The sequence below is a fragment of the Candoia aspera genome, chromosome 7 (genome assembly GCF_035149785.1).
Source record: "Candoia aspera isolate rCanAsp1 chromosome 7, rCanAsp1.hap2, whole genome shotgun sequence".
NCBI classification, from domain to species: Eukaryota; Metazoa; Chordata; class Lepidosauria; order Squamata; family Boidae; genus Candoia; species Candoia aspera.
Genome location: NC_086159.1, coordinates 82,762,021 through 82,784,270, shown reverse-complemented (window position 1 = coordinate 82,784,270; position 22,250 = coordinate 82,762,021). Strand labels below are relative to the sequence as shown.

The 22,250-nt window shown below is 43.3% G+C and overlaps 2 protein-coding genes across 2 annotated transcripts in view; both read left to right on the top strand.

The window, feature by feature from the left end:
- The window catches only part of DUSP16 (dual specificity phosphatase 16), a 618,435-nt gene that overhangs the window by 189,414 nt on the left and 406,771 nt on the right, over positions 1-22,250 (top strand). The window lies entirely within an intron of this gene.
- LOC134501531 (potassium voltage-gated channel subfamily KQT member 1-like) overlaps positions 9,345-22,250 on the top strand; it is a 212,319-nt gene continuing 199,413 nt past the window's right edge. Inside the window, exon 1 of the mRNA XM_063309372.1 lies at positions 9,345-9,751. Within this exon, the coding sequence (XP_063165442.1) occupies positions 9,345-9,751 (407 nt within the window). The remainder of the gene's footprint in view (positions 9,752-22,250) is intronic.

Sequence of the window (22,250 nt, the reverse complement as noted above, 5' to 3'; positions counted from 1 at the left end):
CCCAAGCAGCTTCCACAGCTTCTTCCCTCACACTGCTTTCTTTTCATCCTGTTGGGAGTTTAATCCATCTCCTAATCCTTCTTCCTTCCATTGTGCACTTGTGAATCAGTTTATGTATAAAGCATTTTTTTTAATCTGTTCCATCGTGTCTGATTCTTGGAGACTGCCTGGACAAGCCCCTGCAGTTTTCTGGACAAGGTTTTTCAGAAGTGGTTTGCCATTTCCTCCTTCCTCGGGCTGAGAGAAAGTGACTGGCCCAAGGTCCCCCAGCTGGCTTCATGCCCAAGGTGGGACTGGAACTCACCATCTCCCAGTTTCTAGCCTGGTGCCTTCACCACTACACCAAACTGGCTTTCTTAAAGCAACCTTTTTCAAATCAGATACTCACCAATTATCATTTTCATTTTCTTATTTTGTATCATTCAATTACCATCTCGAAGCAACCCTATCATTTTTCTGGGCTATCTCATCTTGTTGGCACCCAAAAATTAATGGCACTTAATGTATTGGATCACATTTATTCAGAATCTTACAAAGTTTTCCCCAAAATTTCTGGCTAGTTCTTTCATTATCCCATTCTCTGGATGGTTCCATGCAACTCTCATCAATCTATGGATCCTAATTTCATAGACAACCTAGATGAGATCGATTCCAACAACATTATTTGCCAGTTTTGATACACAAGTACAAACAAAGCCCAGGTCAGCCCAAGCATGTTGTGAGGTTTCAGCCAGCTTCTGACTCAGAAAACAAAACTCTTTCTGAGTCAGAAGGGGAGACAGAAACTTACCAGGCAGAAACCGGGAAAGTAAAACCCAGAAGTGACTCAGCAGCACAGGAGAAGTTACAACAGCTGACTGGCCAGTCTTTGGAGGAGGATTTGAATCCTCCAATCAGCACACAGGAAAGACGTGCAGAAAAGCGTGCAAAGGAGAAGGCAGCCCGATTGACTGCAGATGGAAACAGGCACACAAAGGATCAGCGTAAAAGGCAGACACACAAAGAGCAAGCTGCCAGAGACAACTGATCCTTCAAGCTTGCAGCCCCAGCAAAAGAATCCCTACCTGCATCGGAAACCGCATCTGTAGCCAGAGGAGAATCAGAGCCTGCATCTCCTATCATTGAGGACCTACTCACTGCGCAAGCTGCCATAGAGGATCTTCTTCCTGCCGATTCTTGCAATCTCAGCCTCACATTCAGTTCCGGGCCTCGCCGCCGCCATTCTGCGCATTCCAAGAGCGTTCCCAGCCTTGTTCCTAGCTCTCAGCCTAATCCAGGATCTCCAGTCCAGCCTAGTCATGTGCCAAGTGTCCAGCCTTGCCCTAGATCTCCAGTCCGGTCATGCTCCAAGCTGTCAACCTAGTCCAGAATTTCCAGTCCAGTCCAGTCCTGCTCCTAGTTCTCCATCTTGTTTGGAATCCCTAGCCCAGACAATTCTGGTTTCAGGTTCCCAGCCTTGCCTTGAGTCTCTGGTCCAGCCCAGCCTAGCCTCCAGAACTAAGCCTTGTCCAGTGTTTCCAGTTCGGTCTCGCCTAGCCTCCAGGTGCCAGTCCAGTTGGGTCGGTGTTCCAGATTGCGGACTCTCGCCTTCAGCTCCAGCCTTGCCATGCTTCCTAGAATCATCCAGTCCCACAGCTCCGGTCAGCGAATCCTGCCCTGCGGTTCTGCCACGGTGTGATCCTGCAACCTTGCCAGGTCTTCCGTTGTTGCCTGGGTGGTCTTGATCGGAAACAGCCTTACCTCATCTATCACATGGACTTATTGTTGTAAATAGTTGTCTTAATAAAGAGTTGTTTTGATAATATTCCTGTCTGGCCGCCTCATAGTCTGAACAGGACACAAGTTCATGCTAAAACATAAGATATGACTGTTAATCGAGAGTGTACCTTGCAAGCTGACATAAGATTGCCTACATCTCTGGGATATTAGCATACACAAGAACATAATAGATCTGAATGGAAGTGGCTTGAATTTGTCACCTGCTAAGGAACATTTTTATGAATGGGAGGATCTCTGTCCTTCTGTTCCATCTCACCCAACTTTCAGAGGCTTTATAAATTAAAATGGAGAGAGCTAATCTCTAAAATCTCTGAAAGAATGGCAGGATGAAACTTCTTTAAAAAAGAAAGTTTAGTGTGTTTTTATGGATTTTTTTTTGTTGTGCACCACCTTGAGAAGTTATATTCCACAGGGTGATTTATCAGTCTTTTATATGAATAAATAATAAATATGTTTCCTATAATTGGAGTGTGAGGTACTTGTAGTAGGAGATTTTAAAAAGTGGCTGTTGAATAGGCTTGTAAAAAAAAGTACCTTTTCTTTCAATTCCCCTGTATAATTCATGATGAGAGTTTGCAACCTTCATATCATCAAAGGTTATGGGGAGCAGGATGTGTGCGTCTCCTTTTCAGCGCATTAGTAATGATTGAAGCCAACCTACCACGACCATACAAGGGCACTCAGTATAATTGGAAGGTGGAATCAAGTAACAGTTGAAGCCCAGCATACAAGAATTTATATTGTCTCATTATTTGAAACCTTTCCTACCATTGACACCGGATAGCTCTTCAATAAGAATCCACCTAATATTGCGAGCAGTAATTCTTATCTCCTTTTATCTGGTTCAATGGGGAACAAGTGTACAGTGCCTTCCATACACCAGTGTGTTTAGTTATTTATTTATTTTGAGGCATTTCGATTGACAGAATGATGAAATACAGTATTACGTTGAATTTAGAAACTCCCTAATCAGAGGATTAGTTTTAAATTAACGTCCCATTTTGTAAGCTTGGTGGTAGTAGCAAGTGATACAACCAGAAAATACTCAGATATTATTGACTTTTAATTTGGTTACTACGAGGGTGGATCAACATCGCTAAGTTTGAAATAGTCACAGTAGAATTGTAAAAGTTAGATCGAAGGGAGCCATAAAATACTGAGTTTTGAAGATGAGATTGACAGCAGAGTAATTCTGTAAAAGTAGACTCCTGGTGATTGTGTATGTTGCGCTTCCCCAATCTAGATTTGTTTTTTTTAAATTATTATTATTATTATCAAATTTATATGCCGCCCATCTCACCATAAAAGTGACTATTTTTGGAGTAGTGCCAACTGTTCAGTCCATCTGAGGTTTACTAACCAGCCTCCAACAGACCACGGTCCATCTTCAGCTGCCACTGGAGCTGCTTAATCCACATTGGCCATTGTTCCACCTTTGGCTACCAGCTGGCTCCTTCCTTACTCACCGTCTTTTTCCCAGAATCTTCTCTGATCTTAACAGATCCTCCTGGAAGTTTTCAAGACTTCATTCCTTGATGCCAACTTGGTATCTTCTCTACGAGAACTCCGTCCTATGAAAAGCCAAACTGTCTTCTGCACCCACGCCTTCTCAGCAGAGTGGAGCACAAAGCTGAAACAGAGGATTTGTCTTGATCTTCCAACAACCCCTCTGAGTTCACACAGGTGTGGGCCTGTGTCATGACCCCGTTGCAAGGCACAAAGAGCCTCACAACGTGGATCATGATCATTAAGGAAAAGGGGAAGGAGATAATTAAAACAGTGCTTAAACCAAGCACCCAAAACACCCACACCCATGGACTCATATACAGCTGAAAAGAAGGACTTCAGATAAGCAGCGATAAGCTGCACCTGGTGCCCTGGAGGACACACCGGAACCAAGAGGACAAGGAAAGACACCGGGAAAACACCCACACAGCCATCAAGGAGCCCATCAAGAGGGATTGGGGACAATGAAGGGTGGAGGAGCACGGGACCCCGCAAGAGGGTATAAACAGGGCGCCTCACCACCGCACCCCCGTTCCCGTTTTTCGTTCTGTCAGCCACCATTCCAATAAACCGGAAATCCTTAATACCTATTAAGTGAGTCCGTGCCTTATTGCGAAGCGAGACTGACCTTGACAGCCTGTATGATCAGCCAGCATCAAAATCATGGCGTCATGGGAGTTTTCCAGGAAATATGAGGACTGTAGGAAATGAAAACCATCCCAAATGGAGGCCATCATCAACCACTTCCATCCTGTTGCCAAGAAAGCTACATGAATGCTTCCATGAAGTCATCAGGAGTTGAACTGGATTCACAGCAGCCAGCTCAACTCCTGATTAAACAGAAATGTTTATGTGGAATTTCCCTTTGCATCATCTGATCCTAGCTGGAACGAGCTCTGCTAGATCTGCCCTGGTATATGCTGTGCTATATTGTCCCTGTAAACATTCCTGTTGAAACATGGGCAGCGGGGGTGTTATGCGTTCATTATATCCATGCTTGATTCCTGTCACAACCTCTTTGTGGGTCTGCCTTTAAACCAACTTGGAAACTCTGTGTAGCATGTAGCCACTTCTCACGGTGGTTCTACCTTGGCCGTGCTGGCCGGTGGGATGTTCCCATGGCCAACTCAAAGTGCTTCCTAGGCTGAAATGGATTTAAGAACTGTCTACAGCCGTCCTAATCTGTGGTGTGTGAGGTTCGTTAAGGATAGTGCTTAGGGCCTTCCTTAGACCCTAAGCAATTCCATTCCTAGTGAGTTACGGCTGGTCCATCTATAGTTTTTTTCTTTTAATTGCATTTGTTTCCTTAGTCTTTTAACTGAAATATTATCGTGTCTGCTTTTATCCTGTTTGCCTGGGAAACCAGAATGTCCTGGGCAGAATAAAAAACGTTGGAGGCTCATTGCTTGGAACAACCGGTGCAAAAATACTGTAGCTCCCTGCAAAACAGATACAATGGGGGATGTTTCTCTTTGCTCTGGAATGGATGGATGGACCTTCAGGGCTGCTGACTATTGCCTTGGTCTTGTTGCTCTCATGTGCACAGGAAGCACGGAAGCAGAGATGGCTGCTGTTCCTTGTACAGCTGCAGCAGCTGGAGCAAAACACATTGTCCATACAGGTAGTCCTTGCTTAACGACGACAACTGGGACCAGAATTTTGGTTACTAAGCAAAGCGGTCATTAAGCAAGTCCAACCTGATTTTATGACCTTTTTTGCTGCAGTCGTTAAGCAAATCTCTGAGGGCATTAAGTGAACCATGTGGTCATTAGGCAAATCACACAGTTCCCCATTGATTTTTGCTTGCCAGAAGCTGGCTGGGAAGGTTGAAAATGGCAATCATGTGACCATGGGATGCTGCGACAGACATAAATGTGAACTAAGCACTCAATTTTTTTCAGCTACCATGGGTGTGCCCAGCATTCAATTTTTTTTTTTTTTTTGGTCAAATCCTTGCTTTCTTTGCTAAGACCCCAGGTCTTTCCCATAACAGTTTTCGGAAATGTTCAAAAGGATCTTAGCATGGGATTTGTGATCACTCTGCAACCCCAAAGCTTCCCTGGCCAGCTAAACAAACAAAAAAGCAGTCATTAGCAGAATTAGAAATTACTATGTTTCAAAACTTTATTTCAGAAATATCATTGATTCCAAGTTTTAAGTTAACTTGGAATCAATGATATTTCTGAAACAGAGTTTTGAAACGTAGTAATTTCTAATTCTGCTAATGACTGCTTTTTTGTATTTGTTAATGATTGTTAAGAGCAGAGACATCACACTGACAACAAAGGCCCGCATAGTTAAAGCAATGGTGTTCCCCGTAGTAACATATGGCTGCGAGAGCTGGACCATAATGAAGGCTGAGCGAAGGAAGATGGATGCTTTGGAACTGTGGTGTTGGAGGAAAATTCTGAGAGTGCCTTGGACTGCCAGAAGATCGAACCAGTCCATCCTCCCGGAAATAAAGCCAGACTGCTCACTTGAGGGAATGATATTAAAGGCAAAACTGAAATACTTTGGCCACATCATGAGAAGACAGGACACCCTGGAGAAGGTGCTGATGCTAGGGAGAGTGGAGGGCAAAAGGAAGAGGGGCCAACCAAGGGCAAGGTGGATGGATGATGTTCTAGAGGTGATGGACTCGTCCCTGGGGGAGCTGGGGGTGTTGACGACCGACAGGAAGCTCTGGCGTGGGCTGGTCCACGAAGTCACAAAGAGTCGGAAGCGACTGAATGAATAAACAAGAACAAATGATTGTTCTAATTTAGTACCTCATCTCTTACATGTTGTCATGAGTAAGGATGGCGAGCAGGGGGCTCCCACCCAGACTGTCAAGCGCATGCGTATCACTGAGGAACTGTTCAGCCATTCAAAGAGACACAGATCGGGACCGCCTTAACCTTTGGGGGTTATATGGCTGGGTTTTCCCACGCTTCCTCAGTTTGTTAGGATTCTTGTTAAGTACTACTAATAAATATTAGAGACCAAGTCATTGTCTCAGTGTGTTTCCTGGTAATCAGGACACATGTGTTGCTCGATCTTCTATTTTTAACAGCGTGTCCATACTGAGAGTTGGTTACCACATCTCTTCCTTCTTAGCTGGTTAAATTTTGGTTCTGGAGAACAGATTTCCCACCCAAATGTTCTGTGGCTTATTGGGCATAGCAGCTAACACGGCAGGCTCTGTTACCATCACATTAGTAATCACTTGCAGTTGATCAGTGAAATATTTTTTTACCCAAGCACTCCGCCAAGGACCAAAGCCAGGGGGAACAGCTTCTGCAGGAGGAGTTTGATTTTAGCACTTACAAATTCCCTTTTGTCTAATATAATACGCAGTGCAGTATATAACCAACTATTTCATCAGTCACACCATGAAAATCCAGAATACTGAAGTATCTGTAATCAGTTAAAATTCTAACTGTTCAAAGCTTAGGAAAGCAATTCCGTCCATAATTCCTGTTTTAATCAGATGTTTTCAAGCAGTGTTAAACTGGAAAGCTACGCTCCACTACTTGAAACCCTTATGCAACAGAAAGCGATGAAGCCCCCACGCCAGGAAGCAGTATACCTGAAAACACAGGGCTGCTAACATTTTGGGGGGAAAAGCGCTCGGGATTCTTCAGCTTTCTATCCTAGGGCAGAGAGAAAGAGAAAGGAACAAGAGAGGACGTAGCAAGCAAACGCACACCGCCAACCCGGGACAAAAACAGCCCCACTTAACGCTTGTACAGTTGGGTCTTTCTTATTACACTCAAGGACTGATTAAGATCTTTTTGCCATTTAGATTTTATTATATTTGTCTTCTACTGTATTTTGTATTGGAATGGTTTTGAATTTTAATCCTGTTTCATTGTAAACCACCCAGAGTCCCCCCGTAGGGGTGAGATGGGCGGTGAATAAATTTATAAAGTAAATAAAACAAATACATTCTCAGCACAAAGGCTCCAAAACAGTCGGTGCCCTCTTTGTAACCGGCGGCTGAAGCTCAGGCAGGCACGAAACTTGGCAAAGTTCTGCCTACGTCTCAGTAGCTCTCCCTTTTAACCCTCAGCACTTTGCCAGACGGCACCAGCCAGGCTTGGCAGGCGCCACATCAGTCTTCCGAGGGAGGAAGAAGACGGTGTCCAGCCCGCTTGTCCTGAACTTGCCGGGTTAAAGGAGGTGCCAGCAGGAACTCGGAGATAAAGCCACATCAGCGCAGGCAGGCAGGCGCCCGCCCGGTGGGTTGTGAGCCAAGCAGAATCCAGCAAGGGGCAGGTAGGGGAGGTCCTCGGGATGGGCGAGGGAGGGACGCTCCCAGCCGGGGGTCAAGGCCAGAAAGCGCCCGGCCTTGGGTGATGCCAGATGGAGCAGAGAGAGAAAAAGCACCGCGCAACAGGAGGAGGTATGTTCCGGTGGCCAGGTGGTCCGGGGCTTTCTCTGTGTTCCCGTCAGGAGGATGAATTGCTGCGGCTGGTTCTGTGGGAAGACCCACCGCTCACACGGCCCTATCCATGCGGTCTGGGAGTAAAGCAAGCAACGTTCTGTTTGTTCCCTTGCAAATCCATCCTCCTGAAGCGGTAAATATTAAGGCAGGAAAAAATAGCTGCTTCTGTGTTCTTGCCTGAAATCTTGCCCTGCAGATGTAGCTGGAGCTATTTAGCACGTGCCGGTGACAAAAGGCGCAAGTCGAGTTGCAAGACGGAACAGTTTGAAACTTCTCAAAACAATTCTGTTTCATGCGGAACAAAATCCGGGAGTAAGCGTGTTTTGACAAGGGATTCCAGCCGGAAATTTTGTCTCGAAATCATCCCATCCCAGTCGAAGGAGGGAGAGATTAAGACTGAATTCAAAGTTAGTCACTCAGCAAAGATTGGACAGGTCACAGTTTAGGCACCAGTTTTAGTTGTGTTTTGAGATAAAATGTGTATTTTGTCATTACAATACAGTTAAATATTAATGGATTGGGATATATAAGGCAAAATAGTTTCCCAAAGAAAGAAAAAACATTTCTTGCAGTTTTGGGGGCAGGTGAGTAACGGGTCTGTTGGGGAAGGTGTTTGATATCTATTTAAGTTTTACTGATCTATAAAAGATTAATAGATCCTATTAGATCTGTGGATGTGGGAAAATGCTTCCTATCCTAATTGGATTGGATATAGAAACATTGTGCTAACAAAATGAATTGGAAGTCATCAGAAGCTGCATTTCATAATATATGAGTAATGTCAATTGTTTTATAGAGAGAGAGAGAGAAACTATATACCTTCGCAACAATTAATGCAGGGAGTACATGCCCAGAATATCTGTTATATATTTAGGTATACCTAGTTATATTTATATAAATATTTAAAATATTAGATACTTTTAAAGTAAGCATGTTATGCTTTGTTTTTTCTTAACCAGGTGGATCTGAGCCTAGATGCAGCAGCCTCGGTGCTCATATAAAATGTAAAATGACGTAGTGCCGCTGAAAGAGGGCTGAGTCGCTTTTTCAGTTTTAACATTGTGTGCAGGTTACCCTGCAGCAAAACCAAGTGGGCCACTGGATGTACACAGAGAAGGAACAGCTGTTTCCAGGTCCGGTGCCTCTTTGCTACATTAAGTTTGCCCTTCACTTAACCATCCTAGCTGTCTACTTGAACAAGGAGATATGTGGAACATGGTCTCTGACTGAACCCTTTGGTCCTTTGGAATTAAATCCTATTGGATATTCCATCTAATATACTTCGCTGGGCCACTCTAGGCATTAAGCAATATATTAATTTGCTATGAAAGTGTGGTAGATAATGTACAGATCACAATTCTTGTTGTAAATTGCTTTGGCAACTGGGCATCAATGCCTGTCCCTTTTTGAAGCTTTCATCGTTTCCTACCATCTACTGCTTTCACCTTCTATTACCTAAATATCTTCTTATGTTTTACTTCCAGCCTCCTGACAACAGATGACAGCTCTATTGGTGCTGCAGAAGAACTTGGTAAGAATGCGTGGTTGGAGACATCAAGGAGCAGCAGGGCTCTACAGTGCTTTTTATTGTCTACAGTATTGATCAGGGCGACTTGTCTGACTTCACTGCAGAATGTCCTATTCTAATGGTGAAACTGGTGGGCAGCCAAGCTATAACCTGTGCAACAGAATCCAACGTTCCAGTTCTCAGGTGGGAAATCTAAATGGCCCCAGAAAGGCCTCGAATTGGCTAGAAATGCGAACCAACTTAAACAATATGCAGTATTCTTCCGTGGCTCTGGATCCAGATTCATTGGTGACAAATGGATCAAAGATTCTTCCAAATCCTGAGGAGGACAATTCACAGGATTCTGCTTTCCAAATAACTAGTGAATCTATAGGACGCAATGAGGTTCAGCAAGCCTATACTGCTAAATGCTTTTATGGCCCATATTTAACAAAAACTAGCATGCAAGGAGATGTGTACAATTTCTTGGAGAGGCCTAGTGGATGGAAATGCTTCATTTATCATTTTACTGTGTAAGTACCCAGTTTTTACTTTCATATGAACGTATTTTTTAATCTTGTAAACAGTTTCTTAATTGCAAAGAAAGTGAAGCATCGATCTTACCTTACAAAATACTTTGTCCTTTAAGCATCAACCAAAGCAAAATGTCAGCAAATGATGCATATGTGAACTCTCAATCTGACTGGAAAATCTTACAGTCTTATCTAAAACTTTGGCTCGTCCAAATTCTTGTACTTGAAGATGAGTCTTCAAAATTGTTCGAATTTTGTTTTATATAAGAAATCTTGCTCACTCTAGAACCTATCATCTTAATTTTTTTCTTTTTATGGAGAGCTTAGTGGCTGAAAATGCGAATTATGATGGAAAAGATGCCAGATCTTTCCTCGGAGATCTTTCTAAGTGATCTCATTGAAACGTCTGTTCCCGTATGTTGGCATATGAGCCTTGATTTATGCATAGTGATCATTCTTACGTACAAAGCAGGCAGCTCTAGGGATTACTAGGAACTGTTTTGGATGCAGAAATCACCTAATAAATGCTGGGCACAGACCATAAGGGTTCTGCACCGAGAAACTACTTTTTTGCCAGATATGATTGAGCCTTCTTTGATTAAAGTCAGTATGCTGTGATTTAGCAGAGCTCTTGTTTTCAACTTGCACCATTTTGTAAGAGTTGTGGTTCTACCACTGTGGGTGTTGTGTACTTATGAAGGGTAATAGTGTCCTGTTCATAAATATGGGTGGATGCCAGTAGCTTTACTTTGGAAACTTAGTCTATTTCCTATATTGAGAAGTCTAATATCAGTTTTCTGCAGGTACTTATTGGACACCTACCTACAGTGCAGATGACTGAAGTAGGTCCAACATCCCCAGTTGAACAGACGTTTGGCTCTTGAGAGCTAGGAAAGATCTCAATCACAATGGTTTGGAGAGTTGTTCCTATGAGAGTAGGTCGGTCTAAGACGGAGACATTGAACATGTTGTTGTTTATCCATGGATATTGAACATAACTTGGGTAGAAATGGAAATGTGCCTCCCCAGTGTGCAGAATATTAGAACTGAGACCACAGTGTTTTCCCTCCATTATTAATGGATTTTAAAATATCGTTGGATCCTCTTTCAAGCATCACTTTCCTGAAGCATCTTATGTCATGTAAAACAATGTAGTAAAAACAACCAAAGCAACAATATACACAGCACAAAACAGATAACAGGGGCATGTAGATTTTTCTGAAAAGCTTGACCAAGTGGGAGAGGGTGGACTCAGGGGGGAAATGAGAAGACCCTCTGTTGCTAACCATCAAGAACAGGAGAGAGTTTGGAAGAAGGCGGTCTTTGAAGTATTTAAAATTTTAATGATTTAAGCCACGACTTGAGGATGGGTGTCCTAACAGCCAGGAACCACGCTGAGACGAGGAGTAGGTCTCTAGTGTTTATTGCTGCTACATAAGACAGAAAATCCTAACAAACTGAAGAAGCGTGGGGAAAACCCAGACAGATAAACCCCAAAAGTCAAGGCAGGTCTGTTCTGTGTCTCTTTGAATGGCTGCTTAATTCCTCAGTACTACGCATGCATTCTCCCCCCTGGACAGGGGCCCCCTCCTGCTCGCCATCCGTGCTCATGACAATGGGTTTGGAAACACAGCCAGTCATGAAGCTGGTTCATGGCATCACATGAACCAGCTTCAGCCTGAACCTCTGAATTAATTCCCTCTTCAGATTTACATCAATGTTGAAAGAGACAAGATGGGACCTCATGGATGCTCATAGGCCATGAGATGGGAAAAAACATCCACTGACACTTTCTTCAGCCATTCATCCAGGAAAGACCGAAACTGTCCAAGTCCAACCTAGAGATATAATCCAGGAAGATCATGGTTCATGACACTGAAAGTATAAGAAAACCAATAAGTCAATAAACCAATACTTATTATAACCAATAATAATAACCTATAGTGTAAGCTGTTCTCTGCACCAATCAATACCGTTCCTGTTCCGAAGCTAAGATTTAGACCACCGTGTACAGTAAGTGGTTTATCTCAATTGTCCAAGCATCATGCTCATCTTCAGGCCATGCAAGTTGAAAGACATGTCTAAGAACAGGACTAGAAGACATTTGTTCCCGTTCATATCTCTCAAGCAATGGTGTCTAAACTGGGACTGATATGAGTGACTTTATCTGCAAAATGTCCCTAGTAATGAGAACAGCCTTTTAAGAGGTCAGGTGTTGCATTCCTGGGCCTGCTTCCAAGAAGTCCTTCATCACCAAGGGGCCATGTTAAGCAGAGGCAGCACGTCAGAGATGCCACGGAGTAAGATTCAAAGATTCTTAAATGTATTTGGTTTTCTTGTTCCATTGCCCCCCGTTTCCTCAGAATGGTAGATTTGAGCCACGAACCTCTTTGTGATTATATTTCCAAGGCGTCTTATCCTAAGTGGGGCCTTGGCAGAACTGCTGGGCAATCTGCAAAACAACCCCTGAGAGATTTGGGGAAATTGTTGGGAACAGACCCTTAGATTCAGAGTAGTTTCTGACTCTGCATTAGCCTTCAAACTACGCAAGGACACAGCTCTCGGATCTGCCATGCCACAGGTATCTCAATTTTGACTGAAGTGCACATACAAGGTGTCCTATGTTAACACATGTGTTAGCGTGTGCGCTTCTTTAGAAATTAGTTTCGGTTTGTTCTACTCTGCGATCTCCATCATAACAATATTCACAAAACTACCACCTAAATATAATAAAACAACTGAATTAAAATCACCAGGCCCCAAATGACTTGAAAATGGTAGAAAAGTGAAGAATGGAAGATCTGTAAATAGCTCACTAATTCTTAAAAGATAAGAGGCCTGAAGTCCTACCTCAGGATATTTTGTATTTCAAAATAACATTTCATGACCTGACAATTTTTTCTTTTAAAAAAGAAATAGGATTTCTTGTTCTTTATACCAAATTGTCATAAAATGAGAAATGGAATGCAGTTGTTTTGCTGTGATTCAATGTTTTTGAAGAATTAGATCCAGGAGTTCTAATGTTGCTTATATGGGATTAAGCAATATCTTTTGGCTGTTGTTGTTGTTTATTCGTTTAGTCGCTTCTGACTCTTCGTGACTTCATAGACCAGCCCACGCCAGAGCTTCCTGTCGGTCGTCAACACCCCCAGCTCCCCCAGGGATGAATCCATCCATCTTGCCCTTGGTCGGCCCTCTTCCTTTTGCCCTCCACTCTCCCCAGCATCAGCACATTCTCCAGGCTGTCCTGTCTTCTCATTATGCGGCCAAAGTATTTCAGTTTTGCCTTTAGTATCATTCCCTCAAGTGAGCAGTCTGGCTTGATTTCCTGGAGGATGGACTGGTTTGATCTTCTTGCAGTCCAAGGCACTCTCAGAATTTTCCTCCAACACCACAGTTCAAAAGCATCCATCTTCCTTCGCTCAGCCTTCCTTATGGTCCAGCTCTCGCAGCCTGTTAACAGCCTGTTTGGCTGTTATTCCTTGGAAATTGGGTACAAAGCAATATGCTAAAGTTGCTTATTACAAAAAAAACAAACCAACAAACCCTATTCAGTTTCAAGCTAATCTGATTTTTGTATGTATGGACCTGGTTTGGACTCGCTGAAGTTAATTCAATGGAGTCTGAGCAAGGAGAAATATTGGATCCGGTGGCAGATAAAGGCTTAGGTCCCTCAAATTTCATCTCAGTGCAGGGCTGCAACTAGGGTCTGTGTCACCCAGGGCTAACATGGATTCCACGCCCATTTTGGCGCCCCCCAGCACTCATTTTGGTGCCCCCCCCCAGTGCGGTGCCCGGGGCACATGCCCCTCTTGCCCTCCCCTAGTTGTGGCCCTGTCTCAGTGTCCCGCCCAGTAGAAACTTATTAAACACTTAGAAAAGGATCTGAGTAGATAACATGCCTTAGATACTTTAAGGCACCTGTCTTCCAGTGTTAGGTTACGGAAGTAAACTCAACACTGAAACTTTGGGAAAAAAGAAAAGAAAAGAAAAACATAACTGACATAATACAAGGTAAGCATATACTTCTATCCAAATAAGACTTGCAGATTTAATGCGGAATGATTTCCGAAGAGTTCTTGCACTTCTAGTCAACTCATAGAATACAGAATAAAAAAAAAAATCTGTTCCATCTTCTTTAAATTTGGGGGTTGGATAATGATAATGGAAGCAGAGGGAAACACAAGAAGGGAGAGTCATATGCATCCTGGATTATAATTTAGCCTCAGCTGTAAGACATGCCTGTTTGGTCTGGTCCACAACCCGCAGCCTAAGCCAATCATGGCAATGCCTGAGCTTGGATGGAGCCATCTCCCCCTCCACAGCCATCTGGGGCAGGGCACCAAAATGAGCACTGGGGGGCGCTAAAATGGGTGCGGAATCCATGTTTGCCCTGGGTGACACAGACCCTAGTTGTGGGCCTGATCTGGGGGACAGATGGGGTGGGCAACTGCATGACAAAAGCCTCATCTGGAAGCCCCCCCCCCCCCCCATCCTGGTTGTTTCTGGCTGCCTGATGCCTCCTCTGCATGTGAGGGGCAGAGGAATGAATCTCTGGTCCTACCAGAGTCTGCACTCCACCTTTGCTTATTTTAAGTGCGTCTCTAAATCCTGACAGCCAGAAAGCAGGCACTGCGAAAAAGAAAACTACACCAGCAGCCTTAATTAGTGGGAAGATTTGAGGCTGAACTATTCCTGTGAAATAATAGATTTTATTTATTTAATTTAATTTAATTTAATTAATTTTCTATCCTGCCGTTATTATTTTTTTATAAATAACTCAAGGTGGCGAACATACCTAATAGTCCTTCCTCCCCCTATTTTCCCCACAACAACAGCCCTGTGGGGTGGGGTGGGCTGAGAGAGAGAGAGGGAGTGGCCCAAGATCACCCAGCCGGCTTTCAGGTCTAAGGTGGGACTACAACTCACAGCCTCCTGGTTTCTGGCCCGTTGCTTCTGATAGCAACTCCTTCTCCTACCACTATCCCTACCAAAGTTATACTTAGAATTAGAAACAATCAATTTAGCAAGGCCGGGGGGCTGGCTGAGTTAGGACAGGACACAGTTTCAAGGACTCTACTTGCCATGCACAATCTACAGCTGAAACAGGTTTCCCTTCTGTAGAGCTAAATTTGTGAATAATAGGAGACTTAGGGGATGAACATTCGAGGCTTCTTGATTTTTACATAGCAAAACCTAGAACAGAAGTATAAAAAGAAGGCAGACATAAAACTGCAAGCATCACAGTCTGTTCTCATTGGCTTTTGAGCATAAACATTTACTTATGGTACTGATTCATCTCTAGACTTACTTACATCTCCCACTGAATTTAAATGAACAGGGTGGAAGAAAGCATTTTAAGAGATGATAATAATTTATATGCTTTTTAGAGTGATTGGTGTCTTATCGCTGGCCATCCTCTCTATAAGCACCGTCTGATGGCCGAGGATTTACCAGTCTGGAAGAAAAAGGGCAGAGGGTGTTACATTTGGACAACATAATTCAACTGTTTAGGATATTTAAGATCCTAAAGATGCAGAAGTGCACAGGTTTGTGCGTAAGAAGAAAATTCTCTTAGCATTGTTTCTGACTTAACCCAAGTTTTCTCATCCAAGCACAAGAGAGAGGAATCCATAGGTTTGGAATAATCCCAATTTTTATGGAAGTCCATAAAAAAAAAGGCTTAGGCTAAGGGGCTAAAGAAAAGAAAATAACTTGATTGGGCATCCTCTCTGAGTGTGCATTGTTTGCATTTTTTTAAAAAAATCTGAATATTGTTTTTAAGAAATGGAATGGTTACGCGTCAAAAGAGGAACCAAGAAGAGAAATGTTGTACCAAGGAAGGGACAATGATTTACGCACATGTCCAAAAGTATCGGTGCTCCACCTTTTTCCCAAAGCATCCCAGTTTGCCATGAAAAAAGTTGAAATTGACACAAGTAAATGGCATCCACCATTCCTTATTCCACAGAGCAGACCCTTTGCTTTTGATGTATGACTTCATGTAAATAATAAAACAAACACTTGGCCAGATGTATGCCATGGCCCAGAGGTTCCCCATCCTGGCTTCCCGTCTCCCAAATGCACATCTTGCTATTATAATCAATGCAAACTTCCAAGTATATCAACAGGTTGCAAGACTGCTTAGCAATATTAAGTCAAGTACCATGGCTAGAGATGTAATAAAGATTTTTCCTCTTCAGCTCTTAGATGTAGCTTGTTTGCCACGAGTCCTAAAAGTGCAGCATCATTTACATTTAAGATTGATAATGCAGGTGTGTGCTTTTGTACTTCAAGTTTCTGTAATTAGAGGGAAAAAATAAACCTTTAAGGCAAGTTGTTACCCTGCCCAAGATTTCAGGATTTGGAGGTCATCTCTTCATAAATGACGCTTCCTTTCCTATGTATGGGAAGAAGTCTATAGGCAAAAAATATGCACAAAGCTGATACTACTAACTCCCGTATCACCCAAATAGGATATGGCTAATCAGACGTAAACCAATTCATTACTGGATTTTCCAGTGAAATGTGTTGTGGAGGAGAAATCCAGCTAAAAGAAACCTTGGTAGTCAAAACAAGTCAAGACATTGGATGAAACATGTTACCCTAGCAACTCTAATATTTCCATCACAATTAGTCTCGTGCACTATTTAATACCTTCATATCTTAAAGTATCCTTTAAGGAAATAAGCATGATCAAATATCACACAAAGTTTCCTAGCTGATCAATTATTCAAAAGGATTTCTTTCCAGAAATCCACAGAAGGGAGTTACACGCCCGACCTCCCCTTTCATTTTGTGTATGGATGTATGTGCCTAGATAAGGAGACGGAAATTGGTGTTGCCTCATTCAAAGTTAAGTTCTTTATCAATCAGATTTTGAATCAGAATAAAACAGTGTTGCAGTTAGGGAAAGAAAATAATTTTGTTTCAGTAAAAATAAATCTGTACACTCCTTCCTCCTCCTCCTCCTCTTTTCCTCACAACAACAACCCTGTGAGGTGAGTTGGGCTGAGAGAGAGGGACTGGCCCAGGGTCACCCAGCCGGCTTTCGTGATCTCACGAGATATATGCTGAATGTAATCTAAATACGTACGGCAATAAGATACAACCGTGGCTTCACAATTTTGAACGACTTTGGTGCTTCACATACCATTCCAACTGTTGCTTCCTGGTCATTATTATGTGGTCTGATAGACCATACTTTTAAGGATTGAAATCTATAGAATTTGAATGAATGTATATGTATATGTATATGTATATGTATATGTATATGTATATGTATATGTATATGTATATGTATATGTATATGTATATGTATATGTATATGTATATGTACAGTCTATGTGTATGTATGAATATGAGAGCCAGTTTGGTCTAGCGGTGAAGGCACCAGGCTAAAAACCGGTTGACTGCAAGTTCTAGTCCCTCCTTAGGCGCAAAGGCAGCTGGGGGAACTTGGGCCAGTCACTCTTTCTCAGCCCTAGGAAGGAGGCAATGGCAAACCACTTCTGAAAAACCTTGTCCAGAAAACTACAGGGGCTTGTCCAGGCAGTCTTCAAGAATCGGACACAACTGAACGGATTATGCACACGCACAAACTGCCCTTTGTGGTTGCTGGGAGGGTGAGGTGTTTTTAATTGCATTGATGTTTGAACTGGAGGATGTGGGTGCTCAATGCCACAGCTATCTTGGATACTGATATGCAAACCATTTAGGAAGCAACTTTGTACAATATTGCTCTGAGCTATTACTACTGCATGCTATCTTTGGTAGCAAGATATCTTAAATTACAAATTGAATTCTTAGAAACTCTATTAGGTGAAACCTTGACCCCAAAGTGCTATCTAAAAATACATTCTTAAAAAAAATGGATCAAGAATATTAAATTGAAACTAAACCTTGTATTTTTTTTAATCCATAATATCAAAGCTCAATTTCAGTAATTCTAAAAGGACTTTAAGATAATGACATGTAAAACTATTCAGTGGTGTCAATGAGGGCGTAGGCATTTGTTAGAAGCCACAACGACGTCACATGTGTCATGATGTCATTGCACAAATATTGCTGGTGAAAATTAGATAATTTGTATAATTTGTGCAATCCTGTCACATTGCATGTGACGTCTCTTCCCACCACATGGACACCCAGGATCAGGCCTTGTTGTGCTCTTTCACTAGCAGCCAAAAAATACTGGTTGAAATTAGGGCTTGGTTTGAAGTTTTGAGGTGGATCTGGTGGCTGAGTCAGTTTTCCTTTCCTCCCACATTTATGCTGTAGCTAGTGGGTGGTAGACCTGCCTTCTCTGTCCCTTCAGCTGGTGGACTGGCAGTATTCTGAGATCCAGGTCCACAGAATCAACACCCAATTTTAAAATGGAATATATCCATATATATTTAAATATAAATATATAATCAACAAAGTCTTGTGAGATTTGGATAAGATTCTACAAGACTTCATGATTAAATATTTTAATTACACATCCACATGGAGAGGAGAAAGAAAAGCCCTCTGGGTTGAGATAAGTGGCTGTTGTGAGGTCCAGCAGCCAGATGTGTAGACTATTTAGCCGTGACAAGTCACATTGCCAGGGGTACACCACGAGGAGGCTAGTCTGGCTGCGGGACCTCACAAGGATTTCCCAGCGAGAAAAAAAGCAGCATGAACACCAAACTGCTATGCCATACGATTAAAAAAAAAAAAGTGGCTGTTGCAACAGCCTCCTTCATTTCCAATCCAGTTCCAGGGCCAGGGAGTGGTGAAGGAGAAAGTGAAAACAAAACTATAGGCATTCCACAAAAGGATGTGTCTGTCTCCCTTGATGGCATCTGCTGGGAGGAGCACACCAGGTTGAAACTGATGCTGGAATAGCCCTGAGCCAAATGAGGTCTTTCATGGTAGGTACACAGTGGCCACCCACCACACATCAGGAGAGTACTGGCCAACCTGGCATTATATTGGTTAGCCCACAATATAGAGGAGACCATAATTAAAAATAACCAAGTGATTGCCCAAGTATGTGATGGTTGCCCTTATTCCAATAAAGCACAGACTCACTAGCCAGGGCTAAGGATTTCCGGTTTATTGCGAATAGAATGCATACACTGAGAAAGACGGGAATGAGCACATGGCGTGCGAGGTAGCCTGTAAATACCCGCGGTGCGGACGTGGTCCTTCCCCACCCCCATTGCCCCAAAGTCCTGCCCAATGGTGAACCCGGAGTCTTGATGGGCGATCAGGGGCGATTCTGGAGCCTCGATGGGCGATCAGGGGGATTAGCGCCGATTACTTCTGTCCTCTTCCTGTGTCCGGAGCAGGTGTGTCCCCCGTGGTAATGCAGAGATGTCAGGGAGATAGGATGATGGCTTCCCGGGTCAGGGCAAAGGTATGTTTCCTTTGTCCTTTGTCTTGTATTGTCTTTCGGTGCTTACGGGATTAGCCCTGATTCTTTCCTTCCCCTTCCTCTAAATCGGTAAGGCATGTTCCCCGTTGTGATGTATGTATACATCGCAACGGGGGACATGACAAAGTATCACGCAGGAGGCTGTCCTGCTCCAAATCTCTGGCTATAAAGAGAGCTTTTGCAACCAGAAATTGAAAAATGTCTCTATAGTATGTCCTTATAAGAGATATGTTGTATACATGTTGACCAACACAAACCCTTCTTGAAGATGGGGCATTCTTATCTTTAGTGAAATGTAGCTTAATATATTCCTCTTCTCAGCCAGATATGTTTTTCCATCACGTCAGTTGTGTGCAGGTTGCGTGGGGCAGTTTTGTGGGTGCAGATAATTGGCATGTGAATGAAGCCTTTGGTCACGTCTTTGGATAGATGCATAGACAGGTTCAAGTCTTTATGTCTATTGACTGTGGCTCAGTCGGAGTGCCAGACTTCTAAGCATTCTTCAAAATTTTTACTCTTTCTCAGTTGAAGTTACGCTCTTGGCTGTCTGAGCAGAGGGAGATTAGGGATGTAGCAACATGTCTTTTGACTGCTAGTTTGTGCTGCATTCCCCCTAATCTTCTGCTGTCTCTAGTTGTGCTCTGGAGTTGTTGTTGCTGTTTATTTGTTTAGTTGCTTCCAACTCTTCGTGACTTCGTGGACCAGCCTACGCCAGAGCTTCCTGTCGGTCGTCAACACCCCCAGCTCCCCCAGGGACAGTCCATCACCTCTAGAATATCATCCATCCCCCTTGCCCTTGGTCGGCCCCTCTTCCGTTTGCCCTCCACTCTCCCTAGCATCAGCATCTTCTCCAGGGTGTCCTTTCTCCATTATCCAGCAGATATTGGCAATTTGGTCTCTAGTTCCTCTGCCTTTTCTAAAGCCAGCTTGTACATCTGGCAATTCTCGCTCCATGAACTGCTGAAGTCTACCTTGCAGGATCTTGAGCATTACCTTACTGGCATGTGAAATGAGTGCCACTGTTCGATAGTTGGAACATTCTTTAGTGTTTCCCTTTTTCGGTATGGGGATATAAGTTGATTTTTTCCAATCTGATGGCCATTCTTGTGTTTTCCAAATTTGCTGGCATATAGCATGCATTACCTTGACAGCATCATCTCGCAAGATTTTGAACAGTTCAGCTGGGATGCCGTCGTCTCCTGCTGCCTTCTTATTAGCAATGCTTCTTCAGGCCCATTCAACCTCACTCTTCAGGATGTCTGGCTCTAGCTCACTGACCACACCGTCAAAGCTATCCCCGATATTGTTATCCTTCCTATACAGGTCTTCTGTATATTCTTGCCACCTTTTCTTGATCTCTTCTTCTTCTGTTAGGTCCTTGCCATCTTTGTTTTTGATCATACCCATTTTTGCCTGGAATTTACCTCCAATGTTTCTAATTTTCTGGAAGAGGTCTCTTGTCCTTCTTATTCTATTGTCTTCTTCCACTTACGCGCATTTCTTGTTTAAAAATGATTCCTTATCTCTTCTGGCTAACCGCTGGAATTTTGCATTTAATTGGGCATATCTCCCCCTATCACTGTTGCCTTTTGCTTTCCTTCTTTCTTGGGCTACTTCTAGTGTCTCAGCAGACAGCCATTTTGCCTTCTCGGTTTTCCCTTTCTTTGGGATGTATTTTGTTGCCACCTCCTGGGCAATGTTGCGAACTTCTGTCCATAGTTCTTCCGGGACCCCATCTACTAAGTCCAGTCCCTTCAATCTATTCTTCACCTCCATTGCATATTCCTTAGGAATATTAGTGAGCTCATATCTAGCTGATCTGTGGGTCTTCCCTAATCTCTTTAGTCTGATCCTAAATTGTGCAAGAAGAAGTTCATGATCGGAACTACAGTCAGCTCCAGGTCTTGTTTTTACCGACTGTATAGATGTCCGCCACCTTTGGCTGCAAAGGATGTAGTCAATGTGATTTCGGTGTTGTCCATCTGGTGAAGTCCATGTATAAAGCCGTCTCTTAGGTTGTTCGAAGAGAGTGTTTGTTATGCAGAGTGAGTTGTCTTGGCAAAATTCTATCAGCCTATGCCCTGCTTCGTTTTGTTCTCCCAGGCCATGTTTACCTGTAATTCCAGGTGTCATTTGACTGCCCACCTTAGCATTCCAGTCTCCCGTGATGAAAATAACATCTCTTTTAGGCGTGTTGTCTAGTAGGTGCTGCAGATCCTCATAGAACTGCTCTACTTCAGCTTCTTCAGCATCTGTGGTTGGGGCATATATTTGGATCACTGTGATGTTAGATGGCTTGCCCTGAATTCGAATTGAGATCATTCTACCTTTTTTTGGATTGTATCCAAGCACTGCTTTAGCCACTTGACTATTAATTATGAAGGCTACTCCATTTTTTCTGTGGTCCTCTTGTCCACAGTAGTAGATCTGGTGGTCATCTGATGTGAAGTGGCCCATTCCAGTCCATTTCAGTTCACTGACGCCCAGAATGTCTATCTTTAATCTTGACATCTCACCAGTAACCACATCCAATTTGCCCTGGCTCATAGATCTTACATTCCAGGTTCCAATGGTGTGTTGATCCTTAGAACATCGGATTCGCCGTTCACCACCAGCACCGTCGGCCGCTAGCCGTCCTTTCGGCTTTGAGCTAGCTGTGTCATCACGTCTGGGGCTAGTTGAGCTCATCCTCTGTTCCTCCCCAGTAGCATTTTGACCATCTTCCGACCTGGGGGTCTCATCTTCCGATGGTATACCGACATATCTCTGGTTGTACTGATCCATTTAGTTTTCACGGCAAGAATACTGAGGTGGGTTGCCATTACCTTCCCCAGGGATCGCATTTAGTCTGACCTCTCTGTCATGACCTTCCCGTCTTGGGTGGCCCTTCACGGTTTAGCTCATGGCATCATTGAAGTGCTCAAGCTCCAGCACCACGACAAGGTAACGATCCTTTGCTGAAGTCTGGAGTTGTGCTGAGAGTATTTGCATTTTATTTTGGATGTGACTCCTGCTTTGTCTTCTTCCGGTGCTGGGTCTTTTGTCTTATTCAGACTTTGCTCAGTGAATTTGATCGCAACGGTCAAGAGACAAAAA